This window comes from Opisthorchis viverrini, assembly GCF_000715545.1.
Source record: "Opisthorchis viverrini unplaced genomic scaffold opera_v5_124, whole genome shotgun sequence".
Lineage (NCBI taxonomy): Eukaryota > Metazoa > Platyhelminthes > Trematoda > Opisthorchiida > Opisthorchiidae > Opisthorchis > Opisthorchis viverrini.
In genome coordinates, this window is record NW_008751781.1 from 1,169,225 (window position 1) to 1,184,349 (window position 15,125).

The window sequence follows — 15,125 nt, forward strand, 5'->3', positions numbered from 1 at the left end:
AGCAGTGCTACACCCTTTTTTCACTTGTGCCTTTCAGGTGAACGGCAGCCACTGACAGACAAGAACAAAACCGACCCGGGAAACTTGGGCAAAAGCCTCGATCCTGTGTATCAATCCGTAAATCCGTGAATCCGTGAATCCGTGCGCCACAGAATTTATTTTTGGTTTCCTCTTTGTAATCGGCGACCTACCGCAGACATATTAGTGAAGAATGCAAAACATTAGTTCACCCCTCCTGAGAAATTCCGCACAATTAGTTGCCTTAATAATCCTACGACCTTCGTAGAATTACAAACATCCAATCACACATGATAAGGGATTCGAGTTTCTAGACCTGTGCCCGTGTATTCGACGAAGCCGCCGCCATTTCGGCGCCCGAGTCAATTGTCTACTCCGTGTGGTGTTACTTTAATGCACGTACAGTTCTTGGACGTCATCTGAACTGCAATGATCGGAGGCTTGTTCATTTACAATCACAAGGGAGAGGTTTTAATATCGCGGATATTTAGGGATGATGTTTCACGCAATGCTGCTGATGCTTTTCGCGTGAATGTCATCCATGCAAGGCAGCAGGTCCGCTCGCCCATCACGATTATCGCAAGAACTAGTTTCTTCCACGTGAAGCGCGCAAACATCTGGGTTTGTGCCGTTGCGCGACGGAATGTGAACGCAGCGATGGTATTTCAACTACTGCATGCCCTGCTCTGTGTAATGAAAGAGTACTTCGGTAGGGTTACCGAAGAGAATATCAAGAATAATTTTGTGTTGATCTATGAAATCCTTGATGGTAATGGTCCTAAGTTACAGTAACCATCTCTCCAGAGGTCATCGACTATGGCTATGCACAAAATACGGATACAGGTACCCTGAGGACGCTTATAACCCAAGCAGGAACGCGATCTGCTACCAAGGAGGAGACTGCCCAAATAACCAATCAGGTGACAGGCCAAATAGGTTGGCGTCGCGAAGGCATAAAGTACAGACGAAATGAACTTTTCTTGGACATAATGGAATCCGTCAATCTTTTGATGTCACCCCAAGGTACAGCTTTATTACCCTGCCTATCCATGACTGTACTCATTGTAATTGTTGAAGCACCTTGTGCACTCAACCCTGCGAGTGGTTTTGCCTTTATTGTAGTTCAACTGCGTCCTCGTCCCTTGTTCTACTACTTGGTATCATCTGATTCCTTTCATCCTTTATCTGAAAAGTCGCTTCGGTCACAAAATTTCATACTAGTATGTGTAATACCTAGTAAGTGGAGTGAGGTGAATGCGACAACGGTCGAATTTAACTTGATTGTCGTAAGAAAACCCTGACCTGAGTACAAATAATTTTTTACCGTGACATCCTTTCAGTGCGCGTTCGAGATAGCTCAGTGGTTGTGAAGGTGACTTATCAACCGGAGAATCCGTGTTTTGAAACCAACCGTTGCATCTTAACTGCTGTTGTCTAAGTTTGGCAATCTGGCAATATCTCAGCCATCGAGCTTCCGTCAGGTCAAATAAAAACTCAATGATTTTCTTTCAGTGTATGACCTTCGCGCAATGCTAGGACTCATGTACTGCCAGCGTGCTCGAGTGCAGAAAAAAATTGCTCCACTGTAGCACCTTTTCGGAGCCTAAATGCCATGTCACCAGATGGAAGCACGATGACTGGGATACTGCCAGGCTGCCCAAGCCTAGACAGGGGAAGTCGAGGGGCAGAGGTCGGTTTCGTACCACGAATCTTCCGGTCAATAAAATCGTGCATAACCACTGAGCCATCTCGCCTCCCTAGTGTAGAAAGAAGCGATCGAAAGCCCTTGTTTGTCATCGAATGAATGCCCGATAGTTTTGCACCTCGCTCGCTGAGATACTTGAAGCGCTATGCTTCGACTGACTGCAGTTCTGAGACTAAGGGGGATAGATTTCATCAAAATCTGTGGTGTCTGTTTCGGTCAGAAAGAATGACGAATTTGGTAATTTTAGCGTGTGATATGAATTCCAAAATAGACGCTAAGTTCGGAAGAATCACAACTAGGTGGTAAGTTTTGGGGTCGGTGCTCAGTGTACGGATAATGGGAGAGACCACTTCGGTCGTGTGCTGGTCACAGTCTGTCCCTGGACAGTATGAACTTCCAACACAAACGCACGCATCGAGTTACTCGGAGGTCATGCTGTATGGATGAGAAACGTTAAATCTGCTCGCAGAGGACATACAGAACTTATCAGTAAATGAATATAAGTGTTTCCGAAGCATTGGTCGAGTCTGGTGGGAACAGCTGTTAGCTCTCCGACGAAACATCGGATTACTAATGCTTAGGTGTACCGGACGACGGTCTTAGGAAGGAGCTGTCGCGATATGTGAATTACTCACACTTCGTGGGTTACGTTGGACAGGAAGGCGCTGTATCGCCATACGTAGCATATGGCCGAGCCACTGTACCTGATGGAACTGAATGTGTTCCGCGATTGAATTACCTGGAGCAGAAGAAAATACGCGTCTTTTAAACTACCTGGTTACGAATAAGTTGACATAACCCAAAATCGGCAACGTCGGTGGTAAAAAATGCAAAGACGCCCCACATAGCCCCTCCTTATAGGCCATATCTCACAAACATGCAGCAATACAGCTCTTACTGTAGCCTGGTACACGCAACCCTTGAGACTTAGTGATATGCCTTTTTGACGCCACAACTGATTCGGACCTTTGAGGTTTGTGCACCAACTTCATCAGACACACTTCCGTCAGAGGTGATGCAACTACCGGATATGTAAAGTTCTGCACAAACTTCAGTGATTCTCCTTTGATTGTTAGGAGTGTTTTGAGATACTGCAGATTCTGATGCATGACTTTAACTTTGTGAATGCAAGGCGCATGTCGAAAGGTGGTGTGATCGTGGTCAGTTTGATGGACAGAGCTTTTGCATGGCCCCATCTTCATAGGCGAATAGCATGTCGTCTGCGTACAATAAATTAACAAGGTTCTCACCGGCAAGGACTTGGACGCTGGGGTTTTGAAGAACCTTTCAGCGATGACGAAGTCGAACAAGAACACAGAAAATTAACATTCTTGTCAAACACCACTTTTTCGTGGAGCCGCTTTTGGATAGCCCATCATGCACTCTCACACGCCCAGAAGTTAGTGAACACAGGGGCCAGACTGTGCTAACAAACGTCTGGGGCATATATAATCATCAACAGCTGTAAAAATCACTTAATTTTCCTACGGTGGTTATATCTGCTGCAGTTCCGTTCACCGATGATTTGGGAAGGAGGATTTGAAAGATGCGCATTGGAGACTGTAGCTGATGTAATTGACGCGTAAATACAGGGTCGTCAGTGGACCGCTAATTGGGGAGTTTCGCAAGGGAGCTATGCATTGGAGGTAACAGCTTGGATCCACGAGCGCTATTGAGGGCGCTACTTGGCCATGTCTGACAATGTCCCTATCCATACCCGTTTAACAAGTGTGGTTATTGACACTGACCAATGGAGAGAAAACGCATCATCCGTTTCTGCGGCCTTTCAGGTCCATCAAGCTTGTCGGTCTGCACGGACACTCAGTTTTACCTGGCGCCGGATGATGGGTCGGGTGGACCTGTGGCTGCGGCCAGGGTAATCTGTGGTCAGCAAGGACATAGTTCTATCAGAGATCGAATGTTTAGATGAGGTTGGCCGGATTGTACTAATAAGTGGAGCTTTTGATATCTGTTTCTGCTTATTGTGGATATCCGACATCAGACCAATCAGCCGGGTCAAGTAGGCTTTCTTAACTTTTGGGTCCACGAGCTTATCAATGGTTAATTAAGAGGTGCGCGTTTTGCGTTGACGTAAAGAGCAGCAGCGGACGATTTCTTGGTTGGAATCCACGCAGGTATTCCAAAGGATAGCGGTAGGCATCGATCGATACTAACCACCGACAACTGGGGATAATGTGATCTATTTGTTTCGTGGCTGGTCCGTTGGTGGCTACCACGCTGTCAAGCGATTTCCGCAGTTCCGGAAATTGTTGCAAAGGAGCTGCAAGTTCGAGAGAGCTCAGTGATTAAGGAGTGAACTTACTGACCGGAAGGTCTGTGTTTCGAACAGAACCTGCATCTCGACTGCTTCTGGGTGGGCTTGGGCAACCTGATAGTATCCCAAACTTCGTGCTTCATTCGGGTAGCATGGCAGCTAGACACCGGTAGGGTGTTACAGCTGAACGACTATTATTATTATTATTTTTATTATTATTACCATTACAGTCTGATCCGCGCACATCTCTAACAGGCGCTCTTTTCTGTTCAACCCAAGACGGCCACCATTTGGGATTCCTCAGCGCGTAGCCTATTTACCTAAGCGTTCATATCACCCGCAACCATAGCGATGTCTGAGCGTCAAGCCCGTTGTAAAAGAACACCTGGTGCATCATGAAAATTGTTTTTAGCTGATTCAGAGCGACGCAGATAATAAAAATAGAGCGACGTACCTCACTCCCTCGAGATTCTTGTACAGATATTGCCAAACGAACCACGCAGAGACGACTATCAATTGCCAGTCACTCAATTAGAGGCTGACACTCACGATACCCACCGTGACATGTCCAGCTACAGCAACCTCCGCGTCATCAGAGGTGCGCAGCCGGGAGTGAGAAGAGAGCGGACGGACGTTTAGTTACAATTACAGTACTTGCTTTTTGTATCTTTGTTTCTGGTAGACAGCACAGACGAGTGCAAGGACAAGAGTCGATTTTTGTCGTGCTTCTTTGTGTTCGAACACTAAAGGCAGCTAAGTAGACTGGCTTTCTGGGTTTGACACCAAACTTCGAGATGTCTTAGGTTGTTAGTGAAGTCGGACGTACAAAAGCTGCAGCTGAGCGCGATGTATGGCGAACAAAGCAGTCAGCTAGTACTATGTGCAGTAAGCAAGGTGACCCGGGTAATGTGGCATGGTAATATTTTCATTTTTGATGTTCATAGTTGTACACAAACTGGAATATTAGGAAGCTCTCATCTAGACGAGAGGATGACTAGGGTCCTTGGGGTAGCTCAGTGGTTGAAACGCGAACTTACTGGAAGGTCCGTGGCTGAACTCGACCTAGGCATGTTGACTGCTCCTGTCTATGCTTGGGTCACTTGGCAGAGTCTGGGCCCTCTTGGTTCCTTCAGGTGGCATGGCAGTCAGGCACCGAAAGGATGTTACACCCGAACGACTAAGGTCCTCGACTAAAAGCATTAACTCAGAAGCGCGACTACAATACAGTGGGTGGGTGCTGGCATACGACTACTATTGTCGGTTATTTTTGAAGGGCACGGTCACAAACATATCAGGCACCGAATGTTACACCCGAACGACTAAGGTCCTCGACTAAAAGCATTAACTCAGAAGCGCGACTACAATACAGTGGGTGGGTGCTGGCTGGCGACTACTATTGTCGGTTATTTTTGAAGGGCACGGTCACAAACATAAAAATTGAATGCAAGTGATAGATATGGAGGGGTTACAGGTCCCACTAGTAGTTCCAGTCAGACAAGATGAATCCTAACGAATGTAAGATTGTTTCGCATGGAAACACGCGTGTACAGACCAACAACCGAGGAAAGAACAAACAATGCTGAATGCTCGTCAACGCGTGGTAAGCGCTAGCACAATCAAGACTCCCACATCAAGCACAAAGCGTCCGCCATACTGAGTCAGGTATGAAAGTCAATGGCGAAAATGAATACTGCCATTTGCCACGCATAGTGTCACCCAGAGAGCCCACAACGGCAAGCAAATACAAGTTACCTACCGTGACCTTAGGAAGCACCAGCCTTGACGAAAAGAGTAAAGCAGGTGCTTTGATAAGAAATGATCATCGGTTGGTGGACGAAAAAGTTGATGTCACAACCAATTGCACGTACGGCTGAGATTATGACGAGAGGGAATTCATCAGCACCAGACTTCTACTTCTCATTCTACAGTCACTCCGAACCCATCCGAGACTATGCTTACGTCTATCACAGTTGTTGGGCACTTCCAAATTGCGATCGGGCCAGGCTTGAAGTACCTCGACGTGCTCTCAACTCAAGACGGTGTATCCTAGGCGACGGGGACGTTTCGGCAGTTCCTTTGCAATCCGATTATGACGAGCACATTTAGCATCATGCGTGATCCAGCAGGACTGCAGAATATGCATCAAACTCTCCGGTTGGTCACACTTTCCACGACACAAGATCGTCTGGCCACCATGGCCACGCCGAGCACTTCTAACTCTAGTCCTAAGCATCCGACTTGGATACTGCTGATAACTATCCGCGGCTCGTTCTGGAAACACAAGCCATTGATTTGATAGAGGCGAAATCTCATAAAGCACGACCGTCAACGCTGTCGTGCAAAATATCACCCCAATCAGCTACCAGCTCTCCCTTGATGTTTACGCATGCACCTTGGACTCGGACAGAAAGACTGAGCTCTCTAACACTTGCCAAAGTCGGAATCATTGACCACATTGCTTAGTACTCGGCGCTGGGTAGACGAAAGCTTTTCCATACGCTCTCTCCGCTGCATCGGGATGGTTGCACTCAAACTTGGGATACCAAGTCCCTCATGTCGTTTAACGGCGTGGAGGTGGCTGATTGGTGTATCCTTTGGTGAGCGTTCAGCTGTAGCACCCTTCCGGTGCCTAGCTGCCATGCCACCCGAAGGAAGCACGAGGGCTGGAATACTGCCAGGTTGCCCAAGTCTAGACAGGGGGAGTCGAGTGGCGGAGGTCGGATTCGAACCACGGACCTTCCGGTCAGTAAATTCGCGCTCTAACCACTTGGGCTGTCTCGCCCGTTTGGTAGACGTACCCAGCCACGAATAGATTGCCTGATGTAATTGTCCAGCCTTTTGGGCGTGTTTCCCTGCACGAGTGAATATGTCAGCCTCGGTATCAGGTAGCCCGTTGTGATTTCCACTCTTTGATGTGGCTTCAACGAGGCATGCGTCACCTCATTAAGCAGTTTGAGCAGCTTCTGTCAGTGGTTGCAGACTTTCTTCTTGAAAGTAAAGGGAATGCCCAAATATGTCACGATGTCCGTCGGACCCAGAGGATTGATGAGTCGCTCAATGAAGCGAAACGGTCCGACTGAGACCGCCGTCACCCACACAAATCCCCATCGCTTCTGTCTTTCAAGCGTTGCTCTTCATACCAGCTCTTCCCACCTGAACCGCAGCAGCTTCTAGCTTCTCTTTAAGGCGAGCCTGACTTTCTGCACATACGACCCAGTCGTGAGCGAAGGCAAAACCATCCACTAAAGTGCCATGAAACCGGTATCCTAGCTGCGCATCGACAATCCAAGAACTCCATTCATTACCGCCATGAGCAATAGTGGGGAGAGTGGATATCCCTGCCTCACACCTCTGTAGGAGTGAACCTCGGAATTGGGGAAAACTGCTACAGCATTCTCAAAGGACTGCGATTTATCGAATTAGGGGTGATGGTGCTCCAAACACCTCGGCAGAATTGGTGATTGTGTCATGAGAAACGTAATCAAACGCCTTCGAGATATCAACAAACGCCAAGCTGAAGTTAGAGGCAGTCGCTGAAGAGTGACGAATCAGGGCGTGTAACAGTGATGTGACTTCTAAACAACCGTCTCGATGTAAAAATGCGAACTGGAATGAGGGAAGTTGCAGTCTACGGCTTCAGCAATCAGCAAGCACCTTATGAAAGCATTAGACAAGAATGGGTGACACGGAGATCAGTCTCAGTTGGTTCGGTGAAGTCGCATTCGGGACCTTCGGAACTAGGGTAATGCGAGCATGACAACCGTTTGATACTAACAGTAAGTTGAGGTACCCCGCGAACGCGTTAGCATAGAGCCGGCGAAGTATCCTGGACGTGAGCTTGTCCAGGCCTTGGGACGAATTGCCTATTAAACGGACCGTACGACCTACTTCCTCACCTGTAATTTGCTCGATCAAACTCCAATCAGATGGTAGCACTGCGCGACTCGACGGGGTATCTATGTGTTTTGGAGCAGAGGAACCTTTCCAGTGGTAGGCCGCAGTTACCTTGGAAAAGATCCTTCCACGACTCATTGAGCACAGCAGACGCTGCATCTTTCCGTCTTTGGTGGTATATGGTCTGGATGTCCGCGTAGTTGGCTAGCAGATCTGCCTTCGGTTAGCCGGCATCCGATGAGCTAGCTGACGACGGCGTTGGGAGAAAGGATTCCACGTGTGTAATAATGTCTTTGATGCGTGGAGATCTAGAAGCGACAGGACTCGCCGGGTGTCAAGATGCCAGGGTACAACCCTTGGGCAAATCCAGAAGGTCAGTACTGGCAAGCGAACTGTCAGCGTGGGATTCCTAGTGACACGGAGCAATCCACGGTTTGTTTAAACCAGATGCTATAGTCACCAGCTTCTGATGAGTAGGCCGCTGTTTAGCCGATGGTTTTGCCAGGGCCACCAAATGATGATTCATCCAATTGTTCTTACCAGTGAAGAATGGTTAGTCATGGTTGTACGGCAGCCAAACGTCAGTGTTGGACACTGATGTCATGCTGTAGATAATGATGATGATGACCCATAACCTGGTTTTGATGCCAATAGCTGATCGCCCAATAAAATGCCACTCGAATCTCTCTAACAGCGTTGTTTGTGTGTCACAAGACAGATATAAATTGTTAACCAGGCACCACCACCACCACTACTACTACTACACGAGTACAAGTGATTTTTGGAACAATTTGTCATTCCTGTTCTAAACCGCAATCTGGAGTACCAGGGGACTGTTTTCGTCGGACGCTGACCAACCTGGAATGTGAAACTGCGGATCCCAAAGTGGGATCCCCACTATAGCTGGTAGAGTCGTTGGGGCTACGCAAACCTACGGCAGTGAAGCGTCAGGGTTGGATACTGATGTTTTGTTTTCAATGATGATCTACACAAACTACTCTCAAAATGTCCCTTGCAATCCAACAACAAGAAGCAGTGGAGGTTGTGCAGAATTTTACATACCTCGAAGTCGTTTTAGCTCTGATATAGTCAGCGCGCGTCCTCCGCAAACGAATTTCTGGACCGTCCGGGCGTCCTTTCACAACCGGTCTGCTCTCAACATTACTCCCCTCAGATTACACTCTTGGTTCTCATCAGTCAGGGCTTACGTTGGACTGTTGAGTCCCTTATGATCTACGGAATCAAGCTGTAGGGCAACCTGGATAACGCGAGATGGACCAAGTGGTTAGATCGCGAATTTACTGACCGTGGTTCGAACCCGACCTCTGCCTCTCGAGTCCCCTTGTCTAGGTTTGGGCGACCTGGCGGTATCCCAGCCCTCGTACCTCCTTCGTGTGGTACGGCAGCTAGGCACCGAAAGGGTCCTACAGCTGAACGACTTACTGGATAACGCCGTGTTCGGACTCGGCTGGTTGTCCTGTTTCATGAGCAGCATCAAATCGTTTTTCCTGGACAAGGTCGCCGTAAAGTCAAATCAAATTGATTTATTTGAATTAATGATGGTTCTTATTGTTTTTCCACTGTCACTTTACGGAAGGCTGTAAAACGGGTAGTTTGGAAGAGAGGTAAAAATTAAGCGTTTTCACCGAAAGGATGTTACACCCGAACGACTAAGGTCCTCGACTAAAAGCATTAACTCAGAAGCGCGACTACAATACAGTGGGTGGGTGCTGGCATACGACTACTATTGTCGGTTATTTTTGAAGGGCACGGTCACAAACATAAAAATTGAATGCAAGTGATAGATATGGAGGGGTTACAGGTCCCACTAGTAGTTCCAGTCAGACAAGATGAATCCTAACGAATGTAAGATTGTTTCGCATGGAAACACGCGTGTACAGACCAACAACCGAGGAAAGAACAAACAATGCTGAATGCTCGTCAACGCGTGGTAAGCGCTAGCACAATCAAGACTCCCACATCAAGCACAAAGCGTCCGCCATACTGAGTCAGGTATGAAAGTCAATGGCGAAAATGAATACTGCCATTTGCCACGCATAGTGTCACCCAGAGAGCCCACAACGGCAAGCAAATACAAGTTACCTACCGTGACCTTAGGAAGCACCAGCCTTGACGAAAAGAGTAAAGCAGGTGCTTTGATAAGAAATGATCATCGGTTGGTGGACGAAAAAGTTGATGTCACAACCAATTGCACGTACGGCTGAGATTATGACGAGAGGGAATTCATCAGCACCAGACTTCTACTTCTCATTCTACAGTCACTCCGAACCCATCCGAGACTATGCTTACGTCTATCACAGTTGTTGGGCACTTCCAAATTGCGATCGGGCCAGGCTTGAAGTACCTCGACGTGCTCTCAACTCAAGACGGTGTATCCTAGGCGACGGGGACGTTTCGGCAGTTCCTTTGCAATCCGATTATGACGAGCACATTTAGCATCATGCGTGATCCAGCAGGACTGCAGAATATGCATCAAACTCTCCGGTTGGTCACACTTTCCACGACACAAGATCGTCTGGCCACCATGGCCACGCCGAGCACTTCTAACTCTAGTCCTAAGCATCCGACTTGGATACTGCTGATAACTATCCGCGGCTCGTTCTGGAAACACAAGCTATTGATTTGATAGAGGCGAAATCTCATAAAGCACGACCGTCAACGCTGTCGTGCAAAATATCACCCCAATCAGCTACCAGCTCTCCCTTGATGTTTACGCATGCACCTTGGACTCGGACAGAAAGACTGAGCTCTCTAACACTTGCCAAAGTCGGAATCATTGACCACATTGCTTAGTACTCGGCGCTGGGTAGACGAAAGCTTTTCCATACGCTCTCTCCGCTGCATCGGGATGGTTGCACTCAAACTTGGGATACCAAGTCCCTCATGTCGTTTAACGGCGTGGAGGTGGCTGATTGGTGTATCCTTTGGTGAGCGTTCAGCTGTAGCACCCTTCCGGTGCCTAGCTGCCATGCCACCCGAAGGAAGCACGAGGGCTGGAATACTGCCAGGTTGCCCAAGTCTAGACAGGGGGAGTCGAGTGGCGGAGGTCGGATTCGAACCACGGACCTTCCGGTCAGTAAATTCGCGCTCTAACCACTTGGGCTGTCTCGCCCGTTTGGTAGACGTACCCAGCCACGAATAGATTGCCTGATGTAATTGTCCAGCCTTTTGGGCGTGTTTCCCTGCACGAGTGAATATGTCAGCCTCGGTATCAGGTAGCCCGTTGTGATTTCCACTCTTTGATGTGGCTTCAACGAGGCATGCGTCACCTCATTAAGCAGTTTGAGCAGCTTCTGTCAGTGGTTGCAGACTTTCTTCTTGAAAGTAAAGGGAATGCCCAAATATGTCACGATGTCCGTCGGACCCAGAGGATTGATGAGTCGCTCAATGAAGCGAAACGGTCCGACTGAGACCGCCGTCACCCACACAAATCCCCATCGCTTCTGTCTTTCAAGCGTTGCTCTTCATACCAGCTCTTCCCACCTGAACCGCAGCAGCTTCTAGCTTCTCTTTAAGGCGAGCCTGACTTTCTGCACATACGACCCAGTCGTGAGCGAAGGCAAAACCATCCACTAAAGTGCCATGAAACCGGTATCCTAGCTGCGCATCGACAATCCAAGAACTCCATTCATTACCGCCATGAGCAATAGTGGGGAGAGTGGATATCCCTGCCTCACACCTCTGTAGGAGTGAACCTCGGAATTGGGGAAAACTGCTACAGCATTCTCAAAGGACTGCGATTTATCGAATTAGGGGTGATGGTGCTCCAAACACCTCGGCAGAATTGGTGATTGTGTCATGAGAAACGTAATCAAACGCCTTCGAGATATCAACAAACGCCAAGCTGAAGTTAGAGGCAGTCGCTGAAGAGTGACGAATCAGGGCGTGTAACAGTGATGTGACTTCTAAACAACCGTCTCGATGTAAAAATGCGAACTGGAATGAGGGAAGTTGCAGTCTACGGCTTCAGCAATCAGCAAGCACCTTATGAAAGCATTAGACAAGAATGGGTGACACGGAGATCAGTCTCAGTTGGTTCGGTGAAGTCGCATTCGGGACCTTCGGAACTAGGGTAATGCGAGCATGACAACCGTTTGATACTAACAGTAAGTTGAGGTACCCCGCGAACGCGTTAGCATAGAGCCGGCGAAGTATCCTGGACGTGAGCTTGTCCAGGCCTTGTTACGAATTGCCTATTAAACGGACCGTACGACCTACTTCCTCACCTGTAATTTGCTCGATCAAACTCCAATCAGATGGTAGCACTGCGCGACTCGACGGGGTATCTATGTGTTTTGGAGCAGAGGAACCTTTCCAGTGGTAGGCCGCAGTTACCTTGGAAAAGATCCTTCCACGACTCATTGAGCACAGCAGACGCTGCATCTTTCCGTCTTTGGTGGTATATGGTCTGGATGTCCGCGTAGTTGGCTAGCAGATCTGCCTTCGGTTAGCCGGCATCCGATGAGCTAGCTGACGACGGCGTTGGGAGAAAGGATTCCACGTGTGTAATAATGTCTTTGATGCGTGGAGATCTAGAAGCGACAGGACTCGCCGGGTGTCAAGATGCCAGGGTACAACCCTTGGGCAAATCCAGAAGGTCAGTACTGGCAAGCGAACTGTCAGCGTGGGATTCCTAGTGACACGGAGCAATCCACGGTTTGTTTAAACCAGATGCTATAGTCACCAGCTTCTGATGAGTAGGCCGCTGTTTAGCCGATGGTTTTGCCAGGGCCACCAAATGATGATTCATCCAATTGTTCTTACCAGTGAAGAATGGTTAGTCATGGTTGTACGGCAGCCAAACGTCAGTGTTGGACACTGATGTCATGCTGTAGATAATGATGATGATGACCCATAACCTGGTTTTGATGCCAATAGCTGATCGCCCAATAAAATGCCACTCGAATCTCTCTAACAGCGTTGTTTGTGTGTCACAAGACAGATATAAATTGTTAACCAGGCACCACCACCACCACTACTACTACTACACGAGTACAAGTGATTTTTGGAACAATTTGTCATTCCTGTTCTAAACCGCAATCTGGAGGACCAGGGGACTGTTTTCGTCGGACGCTGACCAACCTGGAATGTGAAACTGCGGATCCCAAAGTGGGATCCCCACTATAGCTGGTAGAGTCGTTGGGGCTACGCAAACCTACGGCAGTGAAGCGTCAGGGTTGGATACTGATGTTTTGTTTTCAATGATGATCTACACAAACTACTCTCAAAATGTCCCTTGCAATCCAACAACAAGAAGCAGTGGAGGTTGTGCAGAATTTTACATACCTCGAAGTCGTTTTAGCTCTGATATAGTCAGCGCGCGTCCTCCGCAAACGAATTTCTGGACCGTCCGGGCGTCCTTTCACAACCGGTCTGCTCTCAACATTACTCCCCTCAGATTACACTCTTGGTTCTCATCAGTCAGGGCTTACGTTGGACTGTTGAGTCCCTTATGATCTACGGAATCAAGCTGTAGGGCAACCTGGATAACGCGAGATGGACCAAGTGGTTAGATCGCGAATTTACTGACCGTGGTTCGAACCCGACCTCTGCCTCTCGAGTCCCCTTGTCTAGGTTTGGGCGACCTGGCGGTATCCCAGCCCTCGTACCTCCTTCGTGTGGTACGGCAGCTAGGCACCGAAAAGGGTCCTAAGCTGAACGACTTACTGGATAACGCCGTGTTCGGACTCGGCTGGTTGTCCTGTTTCATGAGCAGCATCAAATCGTTTTTCCTGGACAAGGTCGCCGTAAAGTCAAATCAAATTGATTTATTTGAATTAATGATGGTTCTTATTGTTTTTCCACTGTCACTTTACGGAAGGCTGTAAAACGGGTAGTTTGGAAGAGCGGTAAAAATTAAGCGTTTTCATAAGGATATGCACAAGTTATTCAACCACGTTTCGCATCCACCACCATTCGAATCCATTTAACACTTGGAGTACCGGATGATTCCCATCACGTTCATACCAGAGTGGTTTCTTTATTGTAACCCAAATAATCTCAGAACTAAAAGGTGGCAAGGTGATTGGCATCAAAATGGCGCACCCTAGTTTGATGATTGATTTTGAACGATAACCAATTTTAGTTGTTTTGGCCGTAACCAGGATCTAGCTCTGACTGAAGTAGTCTCTTTTCTTGTGTATGATCAACTATTCACAAAGCTTCCGTTTTCTGGACATAAAGTGTAATTCCAAGAAAACTTGTCCACCCAGACTTTAGAGAAGGTGGAAATTGGCGGGATTTGCTGGAGGAAAATTGGCAAATTTTTCCCGGTTGATCCGACGGATGGAGACGAGTTAAGGTACCTTTCTATTGGATATCCATCTTTTCTCGGTGCTTTTAATTGAATGTACAGTGAATGTCTACGATGTGAAACCTCTACCAGTGTCAAAAGGCGCGAATTTCTTACTGGCGTCACCCAACTGGGACAATGTTATCTGTTATTGTAACCGCTATTCCGGTTCAATATTGACTTCATCAGGGCAAACGACTACCCATTAGCCATGTAGCATCATCGGCGTAATTAATTTCTAGTTGAGTCGATGAGCATTTTCGCCATGTGTGCGTTTTTCAATGGCTAATTACAGGAAAAGATTATTTTTTTCTAGCAGTGGAGTCGCCCTCAAGGCTTTGTACTCCAGAACTTCCTTTGATGTAATCTTACTGCGTAAAAATTTACAGGATGCATGGGAGCGTCCCATCGTCTATGAATTGCTCTCATGCATTAAATTCGGACGTAGCATTCCGAGTGTAGATTTCGTGGGAAGTCGTTACCTCCATCCTATTTCCCATAGTAGTTCAGGTTGGGTTATTTGATCAAACACCAGTTTATCCATTATTTTCTTCGATCCGGTATATGTCTCTGCACCCTCAAGACATCAAAGTTGACAAAAGCGTCTGGTTTACGGAAACCCTGTGCTGATTGTCGTGACCAAAAACTGATGACTTTGTGTTGGAATCGTGTAGTTTTGTGTCACTGTGACTCTTGTACCATGACCTACACAACTAACAATATTCCGCACACTGAGCAAGCAGGTCAACAGGTGGCTCTTGCGCGTACGCTGGATTCCCTCTGTATTGGTGTATGTTGTCTGTCAGAAACACGGAACCAGGACGCAAGTACTGTAATCGAACTGACTGCCCCCTCGCTCTCTTCCAGGTTCCGACTGCGCACCTCTGGTGATGCAGAGGCCGCTGCAGCTGGATATGCTG

General features: G+C 47.8%; 1 protein-coding gene across 1 annotated transcript in view; it reads left to right on the forward strand.

The window, feature by feature from the left end:
- T265_06188 (hypothetical protein) overlaps positions 1-15,125 on the forward strand; it is a gene marked incomplete at both ends in the record, with an annotated part of 34,755 nt that overhangs the window by 4,562 nt on the left and 15,068 nt on the right. Inside the window, 2 exons of the mRNA XM_009171389.1 lie at positions 510-787; positions 823-1,041. Coding sequence (XP_009169653.1) covers positions 510-787; positions 823-1,041 — 497 coding nt within the window. The remainder of the gene's footprint in view (positions 1-509; positions 788-822; positions 1,042-15,125) is intronic.